Genomic DNA, 21544 nt, shown 5'->3' with positions numbered 1-21544 from the left:
TGTTTTCTTTTTATGTCAGCATGGAACGATGGTAAAATCCGAGCCTTTGCACCAGAGACAGGTCGACTGATGTATGTGATTCACAATGCCCACAGGATTGGAGTGACAGCTATTGCTACCACCAGTGACTGTAAAAGGATTATCAGCGGTGGTGGGGAAGGAGAGGTATTGTTCTGAAAAGCTGAATATATATTTTATTTTTTAATATATATTTTAAAATAGCCTTGAATTTAGAGCAGCTACCCATTTTTAATATGTTTCTAAACTAAGATTCAAGCAGGAACAAATTAGGAATTTATTTTATTTCCCCCCACTTGCTTTTTTTTTTTTTTATTGAATCACCATGTGGAAAGTTACAGAGCTTTCAGTCTTAAGTCTCCATTATACAATGCTCAACACCCATCCCATCACCAGTGCACATTTTCCACCACCAGGAGCCCCAGTATACTTCCCCCCAGCCCCCACCCCCCACCTGTGTAGCTGATAGATTTCACTTTACTTTGATTACCTTCAATATTTCAACAAAAACTCACTATTATTGTTTGTAGTTTCCCCCCCAAAGTCAGACCTTTTGAAAAGGAACCATTTGATAATGTTTTACATTGCTGACAATTAAGAGATATGAGGTCGTGTGGCCGCTCTTGTGGCCGCATGGTTTTGGATTTCTGTAGTTTAGTAACAAAGTCCAGGGAAATTTCTGCCAGAAATTGCATCACTGCAAGCTTTTACTTCCCCTTTGTGGTGCTCATAAGATGGAAAAGCCGAGAGAGAAAAACCCTTCCCTCCTGGCATGGGGCAGTGACTCAGTTCGCACCGCCAGAAGTAACCCCTGAGCATTGCGGGCTGTGACCCAAAAAGCAAAAAAAAAAATTGCACCAAACTGAACGTGGCAAGTTTATAAAGCTATACTACTTTTTTACTTAATCTGCCATTTTGAGAATTCTTAGACATCTATTTAATGTTCATTCATTCTTTGAACCGTCTCCTCTACCCTCAGCTTTTTCCCACTTCAAGATTTTCCCTTTCTTTACAGAGGATCTTTATTTTCCCTTCATTTTATCCATACCATCATATAACTTTTTAAGCTATTTAATTATTGAAACTGGAGAGATGGAGCATAAGGTGTGGAGCTAGCTCTGCATGTCATTTTCCTGAGCACCACTAGGAGTGATCTCTGACTATAGAACCTAATTATTGCTGGGTATGGCTCTAAAACAAAAATTAATTTTTATATAGGAGTGCCTATCAAGGCATATTCAGGGGTCCAGGGGCTACTCCCAGCAATTCTCAGTCACATTAAATCTGGAAAGATAGCTCAGTATTAGGTTCTGAGGAAGTACTTACTTATGTTCAGAGATTCCTGAAAATCCCAGGGTCATACCTTATACTGGGCTATGCAGCTCTGGAAATCAAATTGAGATCCTACCATGACCAATATGTTATCTTCCCAGGCCCAATAATTAATTTTCAAGGAGAATAAAAATACAGCATCATGATGTAGCACTTAGCAGAGTTTGGGCCGTGCAGATTAGTAGCTGAGTGTTTGGGTCCGTACTTAAATTTCACTTCTACTTCCCAGGTGAGTGACTTGTGCATGTTCTTTAATCTCCAGGGAGATTATAGACAATTTTTATGCATACAGAATTAAAACTATACACAAAATTATGTATCTGTGTATAAAGACATGTATAAAGACATAGAATTTCTCTATGTAAAGACAGAAACATTCCTATCAATGTTATATTTTATTTTTTAAATTTACTCATCATGAGATACACAGTTACGAAGTTGTTCACGATTGGGTTTCTACTATACAGTATTCCAACATGCATCCCTTTACCATTGTACATTTCCCACCACCAGTGTCCTCAGTTTCCCTCCCGCCAGCATCTCCCCTCCTCCCCAGCCTGCTTTTATGGCAGAGACTTTTATTCTTCTCTTTCTCTCTCTCTCTCTCTCTCTCTCTCTCTCTCTCTCTCTCTCTCTCTCTCTCTCTCTCTCCCTCCCTCCCTCCCTCCCTCACCCCCTCCTCCTTCTGGACATTATGGTTTGCAATATACGTACTTAAAGGTTATCATGTATATCCTTTTACCTACTTTCAGCACTCAGTTCTTGTCCAGAGTGACCATTTCCAACTAACAATGGTACTACGGCCATACCACCCTGAACGCGCCCAATCTCGTCCATAACAATGGTATATTGTAAATTGTTCTGTATAAAGTATTCAAAACTGTGTATTTATTTTGCAACCAGAGCACACCTCCAGTGGTACCAACCACATGGCAGGTATCAACTACACAAACAGATTAAACCCTTAACCTGCTGCACCTCCAACTCTGATCTGTAACCTCCTGGTTTACTTCCACCTTTTTTTCTTCAATATCCTCGCTATGTCAGAGTTGTTGTGGACACCTTCGGCATTCTTGTTTAAGTCCCTCTACATTTGGGGGTGGAATTTGCCTCTCTGATGCCTTTCTGGTATCCAGACATGGCTTGGACCAGACCATCTTCATTCTGAGTGTCTAAACCTGAATAGATGACGGGTTCTGGAGGAAATATCACACAGAAAATCATCCTTAATTCTGCTCAGCAATCTTATCACAGTATCAAAGTAAGCTCCTCCTCCCATGCCTCATACAACTATTATAATCTCTTCTTTGTTTTTTTGTTGTATTACAATTTTGTACCCTTCGTATTATGTAATATTTTGTAAGTACTAGAAATGAGAGGTACTGTATCAGCTGTGCACTAATAATCATGCAACAACATACTCAGATAATTCCATTTTTCTTGGTAAATGGTAAATGGCCATTGCCTGGGTTGCAAAGATTCCTTCCCCACCACTTATCGCCTTCCTGCTAAGTTTTATAAAAATTCCCTGCAATATCATGACTAAGGGGCACATTAACCTGGCACATTTGAAGTTCCAGTCCTTAAGTCATTTTGCCTGTGCCCATACAATACTTGTTAGGTAATTTGAGTATCATGTTCGTTAAAGAATGAATGTATGCCTTAAAATATGTGGTATATTAGTAAAATGTCTCTTAACTTTGACATGGGTAACTATCCAGTTCATGTCTCTTTGTTATATGGAGGATTATTTAGGCACTGTGGACATGAGTGTTTCAGTTCATTTGGGATAAAAATATTTTCTTGCTTCATTTAAGGTTATCACTTAGCAGGTAAAAAGTAAATTTGTCAGGATCAGAGCAGTAGTACAGCGGGCAGGACATTTGCCTTGCACATGGCTGACCTGGGTTTGATCCCAGGCATTCCATATGTCCCCCGAGCACCTCCAGGAGTGATTCCCATGTGCAAAGCCAGAACTAACCCCTGAGCATTGCTGGGTGTGACCCAACCCTCCCCCCACACCAAAAAAATAAAATAAAATTGTCTTTTTACTTATCCTAACACTAATTTTTGTCTAGTGTAAACTACTTTTATTTGTCTTGTGTGGCTTATATAAGATAGCTTCTGCTCTCCTTTGTTGTATAAATCTAATATTCATTGTAAGAAATTATAAGCATCTGACTACATTATTTGTTTTTTGTTTTTGACCACATCTAGCAGTCTTGGGGGTCACTCCTAGAGGTGTTTGGTAGGACCATATAGTACCAGGAATCTAACTTGGACCTCCTGCATGCAAAATACTGTGCTCAGCCTGCCAATCTATCTCTTTTTTCCTACACCCATGTTTTCTAGTAGAGTTGTGAAAGTACTAATTTTTGTTTTACCTATCCTTTTTACCTATATTCCTTTTACTTATCATTTGAGGACATCACATTGAAATTTTGAGATTTTGCATGTAAGTGGTTGATTGTAACTTCAGAAAGTGAAGGGGTATTAAGAAGCATTTCTTAAAGGAAATTAGTACTCACTTTAACTGGACTTAGACCTATTTATTTTAATCAATTAAAATCAAACAGCTTATATGAAAGGTTTTTTTAAAAAATATTTTTTTATTTTTTGTTTGTTTTGCTTTTTGGGACATATCCAGCCATACTCAGGAGTTATTCTAAACTCCATGCTCATAAATTAATCCTGGTGGTGCTAGGGGAGTCATATGGGATGCCAGAGATCAAATATAGGTCAGCTGTATGCAAGGCAAACGGCCTGCCCACTGTACTTTCATTCTGGCCCCAGTATGAAAGTTCTTATCCAGTGCTAAGTACCAAAGAAATTTTCTGATAGCACTATAAATTAGAGAGCAATGTTTTTCGTAAGTGAATAAATATATTAATTAACTTGGTTTAGCAATAGCTCCTGTATTGTTGGTTTTATTAGTGTGTGTCTGGTATATTTATCAGTCCTAAGAACAAGAGGATAGTAGCATTTTTACAACTTCCTGAAAGAATGTTTCTGCCCCATTTTTTTTACCCAAAAACTGGGATGACTACAGGAAATTCACAAAAAGTTAAAAAGCTCTTGGAATGTTTTGTTGATAGTCTTTCAAACTTTCCAAGCTTGTATTGAGAGCCTGTGTTTTGTGGCTTTTAGGTGAGAGTGTGGCAGATAGATTGCCAGACTCAGAAGCTGGAGGAGGCCCTAAAGGAGCACAAGTCTTCTGTGTCCTGTATTAGGGTGAAAAAGAACAACGAGGAGTGTGTCACAGCCAGTACAGATGGAACTTGCATCATTTGGGACTTGGTGTAGGTACCTGTGATGGGAAGGACAAAGCAGCACATACAAGATCCAACATTTAATTGTACTCAAAAATATATGCAAATAAAGAGTCACAATCTTATTTAAGGCAGCGTAAGGAAATATAACTGGAGCACCTATGATATTTAAGAGAGTTAAGGGTTTTTTAGATGATGTAGATAAGGTATGGTTTCCAGGAAGAGCTGTCACTGTCACTGTCATCCCGTTGTTCATCGATTTGCTCGAGTGGGCACCAGTAATGTCTCCATTGTGAGACTTGTTGTTACTGTTTTTGGCATATCGAATACACCATAGGTAGCTTGCCAGGCTCTGCCGTGCGGGCGGGATACTCTCGGTAGCTTCTGGGCTCTCTGAGAGGGACAGAGGAATCGAACCCGGGTCGGCCACATGCAAGGCAAATGCCCTACCCACGGTGCTATCGCTCCAGCCAAGGAAGAGCTAGATTAATTAAAATAGATAGGGCCTGACCTCTCATCACTGCAGGCATGTATAATTCCACTTTCTGATACTTGTATCCCAAACTTCCTGGCCTTACTACTCATATAGAATTTCTACTTACTACTCATTACTCTGTACACACTTATATTTCTTGAGGTGAACCCACAGATTTGGTGGTACCTCTAGTGGTACCAGGGCTCCAAGCTATTAATATCTTATTCTAGTCTCTATATGTGCTACAGAAAATCTATTTTTCCTATCTATCCCACAGAAAAGCCCTCTCAAAAGGCAGTGGTTGTTGGTAGTAAGAAAACATAGAACTTTAAAGTGTAGCAAGAAGGGAGGCAGGGCCAAGGTGGCATTGAAAGAAGCTGTGTAATACATATCAGGCCTAAATATCACAAGCACTAAAAAACAAAATGTTCCTGGGAAGAAGTGGCAGGGAAGAAAAATAGCAGCACTTAGAGAACTGATCCATTATAAATCTCCCATTGGGTCAAACTACAAAGATTCACCCTCACAGTGTACATTGTGTCAGAGCATAGCATACACAATGGAGAAGAAGCCAAGTAGAATCCCATCAAGCTCAACAATCTCATCAAGCTCAAATGTGGAAGGCTTTAACAGTTCCAAACATTTCTATAGCTTCTCACATTGACCTAAAAAAGCATAGATAAGCTCAGATAAATTATGATATAGGTAGTAAATAAAGCACAAGAAAGTATGATAGGAGAAATGACATAGCTGAAACTAACAAAAATTCAATGGGAGGCCTAAGCATTACATTCTAGTCACAACTGAGGGTGATTGCTAAGTTCCATGATGAGTTGCAGAAAATCTCTAGAAATAGCAGAAGATGGCAAAATCTGAAAAGAAATGAATAGCACAGTTGAGAACTATATAAGTTGAAGAGGAAAAAATAATAGTCACCAGAGTCTCTTCATAGGTGAAGGTGAATTCAGTGAAGAGTCACTAGTCTAAGAAATCATAGATAAAAATTTTCCAGAGTTGAGGAGTGCTGGCACCTAGATTCAAGAGGCCTGAAGGGTCCCAGCCAAAACAGACCCAAGTGGAAAACTCCAGGACACATTGTTATCAGAAGGATAAAAGCCAAAGCGAGAAACAATATTAAAAGCAGCAAGCCCAAAGAAGGATTTTTTTTTTTTGGTTTTTGGGTCACACCCGGCGATGCACAGGGGTTACTCCTGGCCCTTCACTTAGGAATCACCCCTGGCGGTGCTCAGGGGACCATATGGGATGCTGGGATTAGAACCCGGGTCGGCCGCGTGCAAGGCAAACGCCCTACCCGCTGTGCTATCACTCCAGCCCCCCAAAGAAGGATCTTAAAGAAACTTCTATGTTCTATTCATAGCAGATCAAATGAGATTTTAAAGGTCAGTAGATAATAGTAATATATAGTAAGAAACATAAAACCCTTCAATGTAATGAATTGATTACATTATAATCTCACTAAGAATACCCTATCCAACTGAATTATCATTTAAATTCAAAGAAATTATAAAAAGCTTCATGAATTTAGGAAATGCGTTGCCTTGAAACCAATTTTGCAAGAAGTATTAAGGGAACTTCTTTAAAAGTCAAGATAAATTTCACAAATATGTATAACTTCTAGAAAGTTATGTCAATGAATTTATTCATCTCAATAATCTACTCAATTTTAATACCATGAAATCAAGATGACATTATGGATCAGAAAACTGAATCCAACTTCCTGCTACCTACAAGAGACACATTAACAGTAAGTAAGCACAGTTAAAGTGTGCTAACAGTAAATAAGCACAGTCAAAGTATGGGAAGCAATCTTAGGCAAACAATTCCCTTAAAATGATTGGGGTGGTCATACCTATATCAGGCAACACAGAATTCAAATTTATAAATGCTATAAAGGACTACTAAGAGCATTTTTAATGATCAATATAGCAAAAACTCACATTTTTAAACAATCTACTATACCATTAAATATTTAAAGCAACTCTAATATACAGGAAAGAAAATCTGATAGCAATACAAGAGCAGTGGAAACTTCTCTATTACTTCTGAATAATTAGGCAAAAACTGAAAATGGTTTTGTTAGAAGGAATGGAATAAATATGCCAAAGAAGATGAAAATACAAAGGGGTTAATGATTTCTAACTCCATTCACCTATCCCACAGAAAAGTCTTCACAATAATAGTGGATGTGATAGGATGGAATATGCATCCTTCATCTTTCAAAAGTTAAGTACACATTCTTCTTCAGTGCATACAGGACACTCTTCAAAATATACTACAAGCTAGAATCCTAAACATATGTTCATAAAATCAAGCAGATAAAAATTATATGAACTACTCTTAGACCATGATGCTTTGAAAATTGAAACTAATCACAAAAAGAAACAGGAAAGATCTTCATCACTTGGAAATTAAAATAAGGGAATTTTTGACTAAAACTTATGATACTTGCCTATTACTCATATATTTGCCCATAACCCATCTGATAAAGGAATGTTATAAAAGATATATAAAACACTGGTAGAGGGGCCAGAGCAATAGTACAGCGGGAGGATATTTGCTTTGCACTTGGGCAACCTGGGTTTGATCCTCGGCATCCCATATGATCCTCCAAGCATTGCCAGGAGTAATTCCTGAGTGTAGAGCCAGAGTAACACCTGAGCATTGCGGTGTGACTCAAAAAGAAAAATAAAAGTTCATGCAACTACTGGTAGAACTTTGCAAGAAGAAAAATATACAGCCCAATCAAAAAATAGGGGAAACAGATGAACAGAAACTTGCTCAAAGAAGACATACAGATGGCCAAAAGGTGTGTGAAAAATGCTGTGCATCAGGGAAATGCAAATCAAAGCAAAGGGGAGATTTCATCTCATACCAGTGAGACACATCATAAAGAGGGAAAAAAACCTGTTGGTGTGGATGTGGTGAGAAAGAGGTCCTTATTCCCTATGGTGGGAATATTAACTGGTCCAACCCTTTGGGAAAACAATATGGAACTCCTCAAAAAACTAGGAATTGAGCTTCCATATAACCCAGCAGTTTTACTTCTTGGCATCTACCCCAGGAGTCCCAGAACTCTATTCAGAAAGACATTTGGCATTTTCTGTTCATTGCAGCCTATTCATAATAGTCAAAACCTGGAAATAACCCAATTCCCCAAGAATAGTTGACTGGATAAAGAAATGACTGTACATCCTTTATACACAATGAAACACTACTCAGATTTAAGAAAAGATAAAATTGAGGAGGAAGAGATAGTATAGCAGGTAAACACTTGATGACCTGGGTCTCATCACCTATATATGAGCACTACTAGAAGTGATTGAGTGATCCTGAAGCACAGTGCTAGTAGTAAGTCCTGAGTACCTTCTAGTGTACCAATAGAAAGAGAGAAAGACAGAAAGAGAGAAAGAAACAAAAAGAAAGAAAGGAAGGAAGAAAGAAAGAAAGAAAGGAAGGAAGGAAGGAAGGAAGGAAGGAAGGAAGGAAGGAAGGAAGGAAGGAAGGAAGGAAGGAAGGAAGGAAGGAAGGAAGAAAAAAAGAAAGAAAGAAAGAAAGAAAGAAAGAAAGAAAGAAAGAAAGAAAGAAAGAAAGAAAGAAAGAAAGAAAGAAAGAAGGAAGGAAGGAAGGAAGGAAGGAAGGAAGGAAGGAAGGAAGGAAGGAAGGAAGGAAGGAAGGAAGGAAAGGGAAGAGAGGAAGAAAGGGAGGGAAGGAGGGAGGGAAACATTATTTTTCCCAAAAGGGAGAAGGAAAATAGGATTTGGGGGATTTGAGAACTCCCACACTGTGCTCAGGGGGCTTTGGTGACTATTTCTGGAGATACTTAGATGATTCAGCTAAATAATAAAACTGGCAATAAGGCACTGTTGAAGTCCAATGGTTTGGGGACCACCAGGACTCAACGCATGTGATTATGGGGATAGAATCAAGGCCTCTGTATATCACATACCTCCCCTTTTATCTATATCTCTTACCTCAAGGGAAAATAATTTATGATATAGAATGTTCTTCTAGTCATTCTACACACTCTAGTCAGGGCTATAATGAGCTAACCATGGCAGTGGGCAGAGTGCTGTAAACTTTTCCTTCTCTTCAACTGATGGAGTTCTTAGTTCTGTCTGGGATCCTACTATCTCAAATGATGAATTGAGCAAGATAGACAGGTAAAAGTAAGGCAGGGCAAGAGTTTATTTGAAAATAAAAAGCACACTGTAAAGCAGAGAAGCATAGAAAAGGCTAAAAAACAGTTTTTAATGGTATAGGAAAAGGTATTTGTATATAACCATTTTCTTAATGCTTGTGGAAAGTGTTAGTCTACACATAAACTTCCTATTTGTATGTGACTGGAAGGGCATATCTGAATATGTTTCTATGAATGATTTGTGACAGCCTCAAATCCCTTAAGCTTCTCTGTATATAATGGGTAATATCTTGTTAATTTGTATCTGTGTTTTCAAATGCTCATCTCTGGAGAGATGGCTTATAGAGAAGCCCCAGATTGATTTCAGTTACCTCATGGTCCCCAGAGCCACTACTAGGATCAATTCCCATCACTGAACTACAAGCACCCCCCAAGCTTGGGTTGTGGTCCCAAAACAAAAGCATAAGTTTAGCTTTAATATCATAGAATTCTGTTTCATAACATCAATAATCAGAAGAAATTGTGTGGAAGGTAGTCTATAATCTCCAATGATAGAGAAATTAATTTATTTATGTATAACATTTAAATCAGTATTCCCAAGCTTTTGTGCACATGAGAATCAATTAATTTACATCAAATTAATAAAATTTTAATTAAAAATAAAGTTACAATGCATTGTGGGACCTATAAAACCATTTATAAAAAGCCCTTCTCACACTTTGTATGGAACTTGACTTCAAAATATATCCTCAAGTTATGTTGATCATGGCTTTGCTTTATACCTTGATATTAAAGCTGGTTTTTCATCCTGGTATTTTAAAAGCTGCTTTGAGTTTTGTTTTTCCTTTCTTTCTTTTCTCTCTCTCTTTTTTTCAAATGTAAACTAACCTCCTGCATGACAGAGGTTAAAATTTTGTCTGCACTTGAGTTCACTTGAGTTTACATTTGAAATGTGCATGTTTATTTATACAGATTTCAATAAAGCTATTCAAGGCCAATATATATATATATATATATATATATATATATATATCCTCAAGAATATAAGGAACTCAGAAATTTTTTTTATAATGTAGGAGTACTGCCATTTATTCAGTCATTGTTTAAACTGATTGAGTTGGACATGAACTCCACATTACTTTCTTTTTATTCAGGATATTAATTTTATTTTATTATTCTTTTCCCCTGTGAGATAGTTATAAAGCTTTCCTATTTGAGTGTCAGTTATACAGTGACCCATCACCCAACCCTCCACCAGTGCACATCTCCCACCATCAAGGTCCCCAGTATCCCTCTCATCCCACCCCTCCCCCTGCCTTTATGGAAGACACTCTCCCCCATACTCTCGTTTGTATTGCTTGTTATAAATAGCAGACGATGTTGCAGTTGTGCTCTCCTGGAATTCTAAAATTTTAGATAATTAAGGTCTGGAGAAATCTCTGCAGCGAGCTGCTCTGCTCGGTTGGGGATTCTTTTGTGTGTCTCTGCATTATGGCCCTCAAGGAGCTTAAGTTGCAGCCAAAGGCAATTTGTGGGTGTGACCTCCAGGGTCCCAAGGGGAGGAGAGATGAGAAGGACAGGCCCATCCCCTATCCCTTGAGGCCTGAAGTTTACTGTCACTGAACCCGCATACTTGCACTTCTCATTAAGTTCTGGAAGATGGTGGCCACTGAAGTTCTTAGGGGGCAGGTGGAGGGAGAACTCAGAATTTTGACTCTAAGTTCAGTCTTCAATTTTTTTTGCAATAGGAACTTTAGACTTATCACAGAATGTTGTGCTTTACCTTTGAAAATATCTCCTGGTGCATTTTGTATAGTTAACCCAATTCAAATCCAATTTGTACAAAATTCAATTTGAAAAATAAGTGCTTTCTGGGGTGAGAGCAATAGTATAGCAGGTAGGGCATTTGCCTTGCATGCAGCCGGCCTGGGTTCGATCCCCAGCATCCCACATAGTCCCCCAAGCACCGCCAAGAGTAATTCCTGAGTGCAGAGTCAGGAGTAATCTCTGAACATTGCTGGGTGTGACCCAAAAAGCAAAAACAAATAAATAAGTGCTTTCAGAGAGAGAAGGAAGTTGACTTTCCAGCTATTGAATCTATTATTTTTATTTTACTGAAGCACCATGGCTGAGTTTTAGACATACAATATTGTAATATCAATTCCATCACCAGTATCAACTTTCCTCCACCAATGTTCTCAGGTCTCAGTCCCTGTCCCCCATCCCCCAACCACCACCACACACTCCAGCCTTGACCTCTTGACAGGCACCTTTCTAAGTTTGGTTGTTAAAGTTTGGTCCCTTGATCTCACTATTGCACTATTGATGATATTTGGTTTCAGTGGTTTAGTTCCCTAATATCATTTTTCTTTTTAGGCATCTTAGGAGGAATCAGATGATCCTGGCCAACACTTTATTTCAGTGTGTTTGTTACCACCCTGAAGAATTTCAGGTCATCACCAGTGGGACAGACAGAAAGGTAAGTATTTCTAGTAAGAGTTAAGATGTTTTATTGTTTTGTTTTGTATGTGTGTGTGTGTGTACTAAGGAGATCACACTGTAGAATTGCAGCTGAGGATGCAGCTCAGGGAGTCTAGGGGATGCCACTTCAATGATTTTGCTGCTGATCAGTCATGCTATTTAAAAATTTTATCAAAATAATAAAAGAGACCAAATTGAATTGTTCAGTGATTCACATGATGCTTATACATAGTGGTAATTGCAGGGGGCCTGCTCTTAGTGGATACCCAATTAGAATATTTTTTATTATTAGGACATTTCTGTATCTGGAATAAAATTGCAGTGCCCAAATCACTTTGACTAAACTCAACTTGAATGACAATAGAGCATGTCATCTCTTTTCATTATACTTCATCAATATATTAAAAACCTAGTTAGTTGAGGAGTCCACTTCCTTCAGTAAAGATTGTCTTTCTTTTGAGTAACATTTCTCTCCATAGGGGATAGATGTATATGGTGGTATAAGGGGGATAAGGAATAAGGAATATGGTGTCACCCATATGATACCTATCTAATTACTTTATACTCAATTTGTCTATCTCGATTTCCCAAATTCAGACTTTAACATAATTTTCAAATAATAAAAGTCAAATTCAAATATTTATATTTTCATAAGCTACAGAAAAATCTATGGAGTTGAAAGTAACAAATTATTTAAAAAAGATATTAAAAGTGCCTTTCTCCAATTCCCTGTATAAGAATTTAGGTGTAATATTTTTATTATTTAAACTTGCATGGTGGTTATTCATATTTATTTAACTAATTTATTTATTTGTGCTCTTGAGTATAGAATCTAGGTGTCTAGATTGTCTAGATGACATTGGTGTCTACCACTGAGCTACACTCTTCTCATCTAGGTATTTGAGAACCATAGGAGACACTTTGTTATAGAAACACAAGAAATATTACATGGTCCAACTAGAATATTTGCCTTCATATGTCTCATTAACCCAAATTGACTTAGACCTTCATATCTCTTTGTTCTTGTGGATAGTACCCACACCTGGCAGTGCTAAGGGGTTACACCTGTCCAAATGCTTGGGGACCATCTGGTGCTCTGGGATTAAACCCCAAGCTCCTGAATGCAAACCATGTGTCTTTTGGGTCCCAGTCAATCTCAACCCCATATTTCACTACAGTCTAAGTGGAGTTCCTTAAAGAACTGGGATAGAATTGATAATTAGGGAAGTAATCACAGTTTCATTATAAAGCTTTGGTATATGTTTTTGGTATATGGTTTGTAAAGCTTCTCTGGAAATAAAGGGAGGGAATGACAAAGATAGAGATACATGCTCAAGAAAAAACACAGATTTCTTAAGAGTGAACAAAAGAAAGTACACATTAAAAGCAAGATGTAAAGGCCATTCCTTAGAATGGGAAAGTAAGAAAATACATATCACAGGCAAATGTGTGGTCCAAAGAGGCATTAGGATAAGAATGTATATATCTCAATGCTGGTCAAAGAGACAAGACCCCTTTTCCTCTGCCAAATAGTTTATATACAATTTCCCCAAACCACCTCCTCCCCAAACCTCATTTCAAATGTGGTTGCCAAAAACAGCTTGGAACTTTTTATATTTTTCTCCTTACCTTTGTTCTAGTGTGTAGTATCTCCTCCTAGGGGTCTTAGCCACCTTTTGTCAGGAAGACATTTGTGTTCTGGGGCTAGAGGTCTGCATTTTAGTGGTTTTTGGCTCCTAAGATAGTTCTTTTGTGTCAAAGACCTTGTGCCTTTGGACTGATTTTAGTTCCAGTGTTTTCCCAGCATATATTCTTCCCTCCATATCTTCCCGCTGCAACATTTAATATCTAGAGATTTTACCCCCTAAAATCTATAATGAGTACGTGGATATGCTGTACTCAAAATTCTCTTAATCAAGCACACCAAGACTTAAGTAAGGAGAATAATAAAGTGTGTTTACCGGTGGACTGAGAGTAGGCAAAAATGCCTGAAATAATCAACCCCTATTGGGAATCCCATAAGCCATTGTATAGGGTCACTATCATCCCATTGTTCATCGATTTGTTTGAGCGGGCACCAGTAACATCTCTCCATTGTGAGACTTATTTGTTATTGTTTTTGGCACATCCAATACGCCACGGGCAGCTTGCCAAGCTCTGCTGTGCAAGCATGATACTCTCAGTAGCTTGCTGGGCTTCCTGAGAGGGGCAGAGGAATCGAACACGGGTCAGCCACATGAAAGGCAAAGGCCCTTCTGCTGTGCTATTACTCCAGCCCATTGTATAGGGTATTAATGCAAATTCATCTGTCCTTATCAATCACACTTATCTATCAGGCATCAGCAAGGGGGTGGTGGTTTGCAACATGCTATCTTTGATTTATGTGATTTATTATGAACAAGGCAGTATAGCAAAAGGGTGTCAGGAAAGATAGTTCCTTATGGTTTGTACAAATTTCAGGTTAAGGCATTTCTCAAAGCAAAAAATTTTCCACTCATACAAGCAAAATCATAAATTCAAAGAATACATGTCATAAATTTTTTAAATAGCATAAAACTACATTATTGTAATTCACATCACAGCTCCCCAAGACCAGTAAGAATCTAATATCAAAAGGGCCTACCATACACTAGTTCAAAGGAATCAAGCTGAAGTTTTTCCCTTAGGAGCTATTCTCTGTCTTGAAATATAGTCTGGAGTGAAACCAAGTCTCAGAAGTTTCTTGACATAATTTCTATAATATATTTGTTTAGGGTATGATTATATTTCTCCATCTTTCCTGACATTTGGCAGGGGGTTGTACAAGGCTGTCTGTAGTTGTTAATTAATTTTTAAGGCAGAGGCTAAATCTCAGGTGACTTTAGAATCAAATAAATCTCTATTGTCAGGGCTGAAGTGATAGCACAGCGGGTAGGGCTTTTGCCTTGCACACGGCTGACCAGGGTTCGATTCCCAAAATCCCATATGGTCCCCTGAGCACTGCCAGGAGTAATTCCTGAGTGTAGAACCAGGAGTAACCCCTGTGCACTGCCAGGTGTGACCCAAAAAGCAGAAAAATAAAAGCTCTATTGTCATTCTGTAATGACCTCAGAAAGCCAGATCTAGGGATTATCTCCTTAAGCAACACTTCAGACATTTCTTTGGCTTTTTAAGTATGGTTGAAAAATGCCCACCCAGTGAAGGTATTAATAAGAACCAATAAATATTTGTACACTGAACACTTAGACATTTGTTTGAAGTCAAGCTGCTAATCTGTTGGGTAGATTTCCCAATGCTGAGCAGGTGGTGCTGTTTTAATGGGTGCAGGCACTCAGGTTCTTGTTTTCAAGCAGTCAATAGTGAAAGAAAGGGACCAGAGATCAAGTGGTCAAAATTAAAAAAAAAATACTTCATTTAAGGAATGAGAAAGGAAGGAGAAAGAAATGCAGAGAAACTTCCATATTATGGGAGGGTTTCCCAAAGGGTTCCAGAGGAAGGTTTTATATTTAACAAAGGGAAGTTGGATGGGTAAGCACTTTATTATCTTCTAAGAATGTGAACCATTGAGGCAGATATAAAATGATTGTGTTCCAATCTACTTGGTCATTTACTTTATCAGCACAAGTTCAGGCAATCTAGGTTACCTGTCTTCATTCAGACCTATTCTCTTGACATCCCATACTTGTATCTCTTTTTCTTGAGATGATGTTTCCAACCTGCTACTTTATTAAACAAATTTATTGTTTCCAGGAATTTCTTTGTAGATTCTTTAGAATTTTCTAACTATAGTATCATGTCATCTGTTAATAGTGAAAGCTTGACTTCTTTTTTTTAAATAATAAATTTTATTGAATCACCGTGAAATAGTTACAAGCTTTCATGTTTGAGTTTACAATCTCATAATGATCATCCATCCCTCCACCAGTACACATTCCCCACCACCGATATCCCTAGTAACCCCCTCAACCTTTCCTACCCTCTCCCTGCCTCCATGGCAGACAATATTCCCCATACTCTCTATTTACTTTTGGGCATTATGGCTTGCAACACAGACACTGAGAGGTCATCATGTCTGGTCCATTATCTACTTTCGGCCTGCATCTCCCATCCCAACTGGTCCTCCAGCTATCATTTTCTTAGTGATCCCTTCTCTATCCCATCTGCCTATTCCCCTCCGCTCATGAAGCAGTCTTTCAGCTATGGGGCAATCCTCCTGGTCCTTGTAACTACTGTCCTTGGATGGCTTGACTTCTTCCTTTCCTATAATGATGTCCTTGATATCTTTTTCTTCTCTAACTGCTGTTGCAAGTACTTTTAGCACTATGTTGAATAGGAGTGGTGAGAGTAGGCAACCTTGTCTTGTGTCTGATCTTAGGGAGAAAGCCTTTAGTTAATTAATTAATTAATTAATTAATTAATCTCCATTGAGATTAATGCTTGCTGTGGGCTTGTGGTAGATGGTTTTGATTATATTGGGGAAAGTTTTTTTTTAATAATATAAGAGTACTGCTATTTATTCAGCCATTGATTAAGCTGATTGAATTGGACATGAACTCCACATTATTTTTTAATTCAGAATGTCAATTTTATTATTATTATTATTATTATTATTATTATCATCATCATCATCCCCATGAGACACAGTTATAAAGCTTTGCTTCTTAGCTATATATCAGGTGTAGGAGCTTCCCAAAGTTTTAGAAGTTAACAAACCTAGTGTTATCCTTGCTAGGATCCTTGTTATCCTTATATATACCTAGCTATATATAAGGTACACAGCTTTTCTCTGATTAGGTATTGCCAAAACTGGAGCTGAGATTAGGTAATCTTTAAGAGTTTGAAGTTCTAGCTAGCAGTTCTAGTTCTACTCTAGGGTCTAAAATAAGTCTCATTTAGTTCCTAGTAAAGAAGTTTTGCTATATTGCTATAAATTTTCAGGGAATCCAAATGTACAGAATCCTGTCATTCCCAAGAAAGGTCTCTATTATTTTCTAGTTTGAGGTGTTGTGAGCTTAAGAATAACTTCTGCAAGGCTTTAGTACAGAGATAAACCTTCAGGTGTAAGTACAGATCCTAAATATTTAACCTTTTTTTGGCAATTTATGCCTTAGAAGGGAAGATTTTATATCCTTACCCACCCAGAAACTTTGTCATCTCCATAGAACTGCACTGATTTCAACAAAAAGGTGTGTTTCTGAAACATAGTTTTCTCTCTGCTTTTACCAAATAATTTGCTTTTATAAACATGGTCAGCTGTTTTGCACAAATAAAGCAAGATTAGAGAATTCTGTTACCTTTTGGAAGGTCCTGGGGGTTTGCTAAGGACAGGTCAAGCTATCCTCATTAGTCACTGTCGCTGTCACTGTTATCCCGTTGTTCATTGATTTGCTCGAACGGGCACCAGTAATGTCTCCATCTTGAGACTTGTTACTGTTTTTTGACATATCGAATAAGCCACGGGTAGCTTACCAGGCTCTGCCATGTGGGTGAGATACTCTCGGTAGCTTGCCGGGCTCTCTGAGAGGGGCAGAGGAATCGAACCCGGGTCGGCCACATGCAAGGCAAATGCCCTACAACTGTGCTATCGCTCCAGCCCATCCTCATCAGTAAAGAAATTAATAATTTTTGTGGAGTTCATGCCCAATTTAATCAGCTTAATCAATGGCTGAATAAATAGCAGTACTCCTACATTATAAAATTTTTTAAAAGAAATTAAAAAGTTTTACCTATCATGTCTGGTTACCAAGGCTTAGTAGGATGCTGTGACGATAAGGTCAGCACAGTGAGCTGATGATGGCCTCAATCTTCTCAGTCTTCTCATAGGAGTCTTCTCATTTTGCCTAGCATGCAAAAATACGTTCCATCCACCCTCGGGTTAGAGATATCCAAGTTATCAGGATTTTTTTTCCTCTTGATTCTTGAGTATAGAATCCATGAAATGGTTGCAGATCTGGACATTGCTTGTTTTCCATTGGCAAAAACTATGTAAGTTCTTTCTTGAGTCAGCCTGTCCTCAGGGTCTCCCCTGAGCTTGGAGGGCACTTAATATTGTGCCTACTCCTTGTTATTTAAACCAATCCTTCAAAAATTGTCCAAATCTCTTTTTCTCTGGAGCAAGGCTTCATAGCTGACTCTTAAGATTTCCTGTCTGTTAAGTAATATTTCCACACCTTCCTGGGTTTGGCAAAATGTCTACTACTACAGAGAGGACTACCTTTCTGGATTTATGTAAACCAACGTTATTGCCAAATAGCATTAGAAAAGCAAGTACCTATCCCAAGCCAGGATGTGTAGCCCATTTCCTCAGGAAGGGTAAATGTGCCCAGTAGGAAAGTACATCACAGGCAGATGTGAACTAGTGAGACATGAGAGTCAGAAAGGACACGTCTCAGGCAGATGTCAGCCAAGGAATCAAGACCCAGTATGCTTTTATAATTAGTGTGATAGTTGCCATATTCTAGGCTTTACATTATAAAATTTGAGAGGCTACCTCAAATTTGAATAGTCATGGGGCCAGAGAGAGAGAGAAAGAAAAGATAGGTCAATGGACCGAAGCACATGCTTTGTATGTGGGAGGCCCAGACCAACACCACAAATTCTTTTTTGTTTGTTTGTTTGTTTAATTTTTATTAGTGAATCACCGTGAGGTACAGTTACAAACATATAAACTTTCATGTTTGCGTTTCATTTACATCCCTCCACCAGTGCCCATTCTCCTCCACCAATGTTCCCAGTATCCCTCCCACCACCCCCACCCCAACCCCCACCACCCCATCCTGCCTCTGTGGCAGGGCATTCCCTTTTGTTCTCTCTCCTGTTGGATGTTATAGTTTGCAATAGAGGTATTGAGTGGTGATCATGTTCTGTCTATACACTACTTTCGGCACTCAGCTTTCAACTCGAACACCACAAATTCTTAAGCACTGATACAGGAACAGCCCATTGAGAACCTCTGGGTTTGCTATTTAGAATATTCATTAGAGTATTTAAATAATAATAAATTAACACCTGAAACTCAATCATAAACAGCTTTGTAACTTTGTAATTTATGGTTATTCAATAAGTTACTGCACTGTAGCACTGTTATCCAGTTGTTCATCAATTTGCTTGAGCAGGCACCAGTAACGTTTCCATTGTGAGACTTGTTGTTACTGTTTTTGGCATATCGAATATGCCACGGGTAGCTTGCCAGGCTCTGCCCTGTGGGCGGGATACTCTCAGTAGCTTGCCGGGTTCTCTGAGAGGAACGAAGAATTGAACCTGAGTCAGCCATGTGCAAGGCAAATGCCCTATCTGCTGTGCTATTGCTCCAGTACCCAATAAGTTAAAAAATAGCAATTCTATTATTTATAGATTTATTATTATAAATATATTGGTGGTACGACTATGCCTCTGCTCTTTCATGTATTTATTTTTTTTCTTTGGGGGCCACATCTGGATGTATGCTCAGGGCTTACTCTTGACTTTTCTTAGGATTGCCTCCTGGCTGTTTTTAGGGAACCATATGGGATGCTTGGGATCAAACCTGGGTTGGCTGCGTGCAAGACAAGCACCTTACCTGCTGTACTATCACTCCAGCCCCTTGATTTATTTTTATGTATTTATTTTGAGTGGAGAATGATGAAATGGTCAATAAAAATCTAAGCAAATAAGTAAATGAACATTTAGTAATGAGTGAGCAGGATTATATGGAATGGAACAGGTAAAAAGAAAAGATAGATTACATGAGGAGCCAGAGCAAAACTGAACTGAAGGAAACACCTTCCTGCTGGTGGCAAAGAAAGGGAGAGGGAAGAAAATAGAACTATTTGTTAAAGCAAATAAATTTTTTTTTGTTTTTTTTTTTTGTTAAAGCAAACAAATATTTTTTTGTTTTGTTTTGTTTTGGGGAGGCATACACTTGGCTTACTCCTGGCTCCTGCTTACTGATCACTTTCGGCAGAGCTTGGGGGACAATTATGGGGTCCTGGGGATCAAACTGGATCTGCTGCACACACGACAAGCACCCTACCCACAGTACTACCTCCCCGACACTACATCAATAAAAATTACATAAAATACTTAAAATAACATAATTTTGGGCTAAATTTAGACTCATGTTTTTCTGGCATAAGGAATATAAATAATGGTATCAACATCAAGCAAACAGAAACAGTGAAATGTACACCAAAATTTATACTCCTAGCTCTTGACCAAAAGTTCTTTGTTTAGAATGAGCTAATACTTTTTAAGTAGATTGCAAAGGATAAAGTTTCAAAGTTTAATAATATGAAAGCAGTTCATCCCTCTCCCTTGAGCCTTGTCTCCTTCACTCACCCCAAACTACTAATGGTGTTATCACCTAGTATTTAATCTGCACCCTGTGGAATATTTTATTGCTATGAGGCAAAGGGAACATTGGGGAAAGGATGGAAAGACTGGTGATAGAGGGAGAGTTAGCCATAATAAGAAGGCAAAAAATTTAAGTTCAGCCTCTCTAGAACTCTCTGGATTACTCAATTGCTTCTCAATTTGAAGGCATGAAATGTTTTCCCCTTCCATTCTATCTGTAGCTTATTTTCTTCCACAAAAGCAGAGTTGATAAAGTAGATAAAGGACATTTTTTCTCCTCCTTTTTATAGTTTGCTGTGACTTCATCTGCTTAGCTAATAAAAAACATTCTATCACGTTATTGGTTTATCAGTCTACCAACATCTCTTCAAATACAATGCACTTCTTAAATGGAATACTTAAAATATTAAAATGGTTCTTCCACCCTTGCTGTAGTGTTTTATAATATCAGTTAGCATATCATCCCTTGAAATTTTTAAAAATTTCTATAAAGTGTAAAACTAGCTTTTGTTAGGTTACATGTGAATGATTCCACTGGATTGATTCATGCTTAAATTATCCTTTTCTGAATTCTAGATTGCTTACTGGGAAGTATTTGATGGGTCAATAATCCGAGAGCTGGAAGGTTCCGTGTCTGGATCAATAAATGGTATGGATATCACAATGGATGGAGTATACTTTGTCACAGGTTAGTACTGGGATAGAGAAATATAGATGTGGATTATTTAAATAGAAAAAATGGAACACCCAGGCAGGAGGCTATCAAAATTTTCAGCAAAACAGATTTAAAGGTAAACATAGAAACAGAGAGAGAGTACAGGGATTAAGGTACCTGTCTTGTGTATATCTATATATATATGTATATATACATATATATATGGATACTGTTTTGTTCCCTGATAACACATAGGTTCCATAAATCATATAACATGTTTAGTCCACACAGGAAGAGAGGACAGAGAGAGAGAAGAGAAAGAGATGCGAGGGAGAGGCGAGGAGAGGCGAGGAGAGGCGAGGAGAGGCGAGGAGAGGTGAGGGAGAGGCGAGGAGAGGCGAGGGAGAGGCGAGGAGAGGCGAGGGAGAGGCGAGGAGAGGCGAGGGAGAGGCGAGGAGAGGCGAGGAGAGGCGAGGAGAGGCGAGGGAGAGGCGAGGAGAGGCGAGGAGAGGCGAGGAGAGGCGAGGAGAGGCGAGGGAGAGGCGAGGAGAGGCGAGGAGAGGCGAGGGAGAGGTGAGAAGAGGCGAGGCGAGGCGAGGGAGAGGCGAGGGAGAGGCGAGGCGAGGTGAGGCGGGGCGGGGAGGTGAGGCGGGGCGGGGAGGCGAGGGGAGGCGGGGCGGAGAGGCGAGGGGAGGCGAGGGGAGGGGAGGAGAGGAGAGGGTAATAATAATTGGATTCATCACTTCATACTGCAGCCAGTGTGCTGGAATAGAAAAATTCAGATATTACATTTCTGAAAAACACTTGCCTAGGACTTTAAGAGTGCACAAATAAAAGCTATACTT

At 38.8% G+C, this 21544-nt stretch overlaps 1 protein-coding gene across 1 annotated transcript in view; it reads left to right on the top strand.

Moving 5' to 3' along the window:
- Positions 1-21544, top strand: part of CFAP52 (cilia and flagella associated protein 52) — a 75530-nt gene that overhangs the window by 52838 nt on the left and 1148 nt on the right. The window contains exons 10-13 of the mRNA XM_055133021.1: positions 20-165; positions 4498-4649; positions 11630-11732; positions 20621-20732. Coding sequence (XP_054988996.1) covers positions 20-165; positions 4498-4649; positions 11630-11732; positions 20621-20732 — 513 coding nt within the window. The remainder of the gene's footprint in view (positions 1-19; positions 166-4497; positions 4650-11629; positions 11733-20620; positions 20733-21544) is intronic.

This window comes from Sorex araneus, chromosome 3 (genome assembly GCF_027595985.1).
Source record: "Sorex araneus isolate mSorAra2 chromosome 3, mSorAra2.pri, whole genome shotgun sequence".
Lineage (NCBI taxonomy): Eukaryota > Metazoa > Chordata > Mammalia > Eulipotyphla > Soricidae > Sorex > Sorex araneus.
Note: the sequence above shows the minus strand (reverse complement) of the source record. Positions and strands in the feature narration are given on the sequence as shown.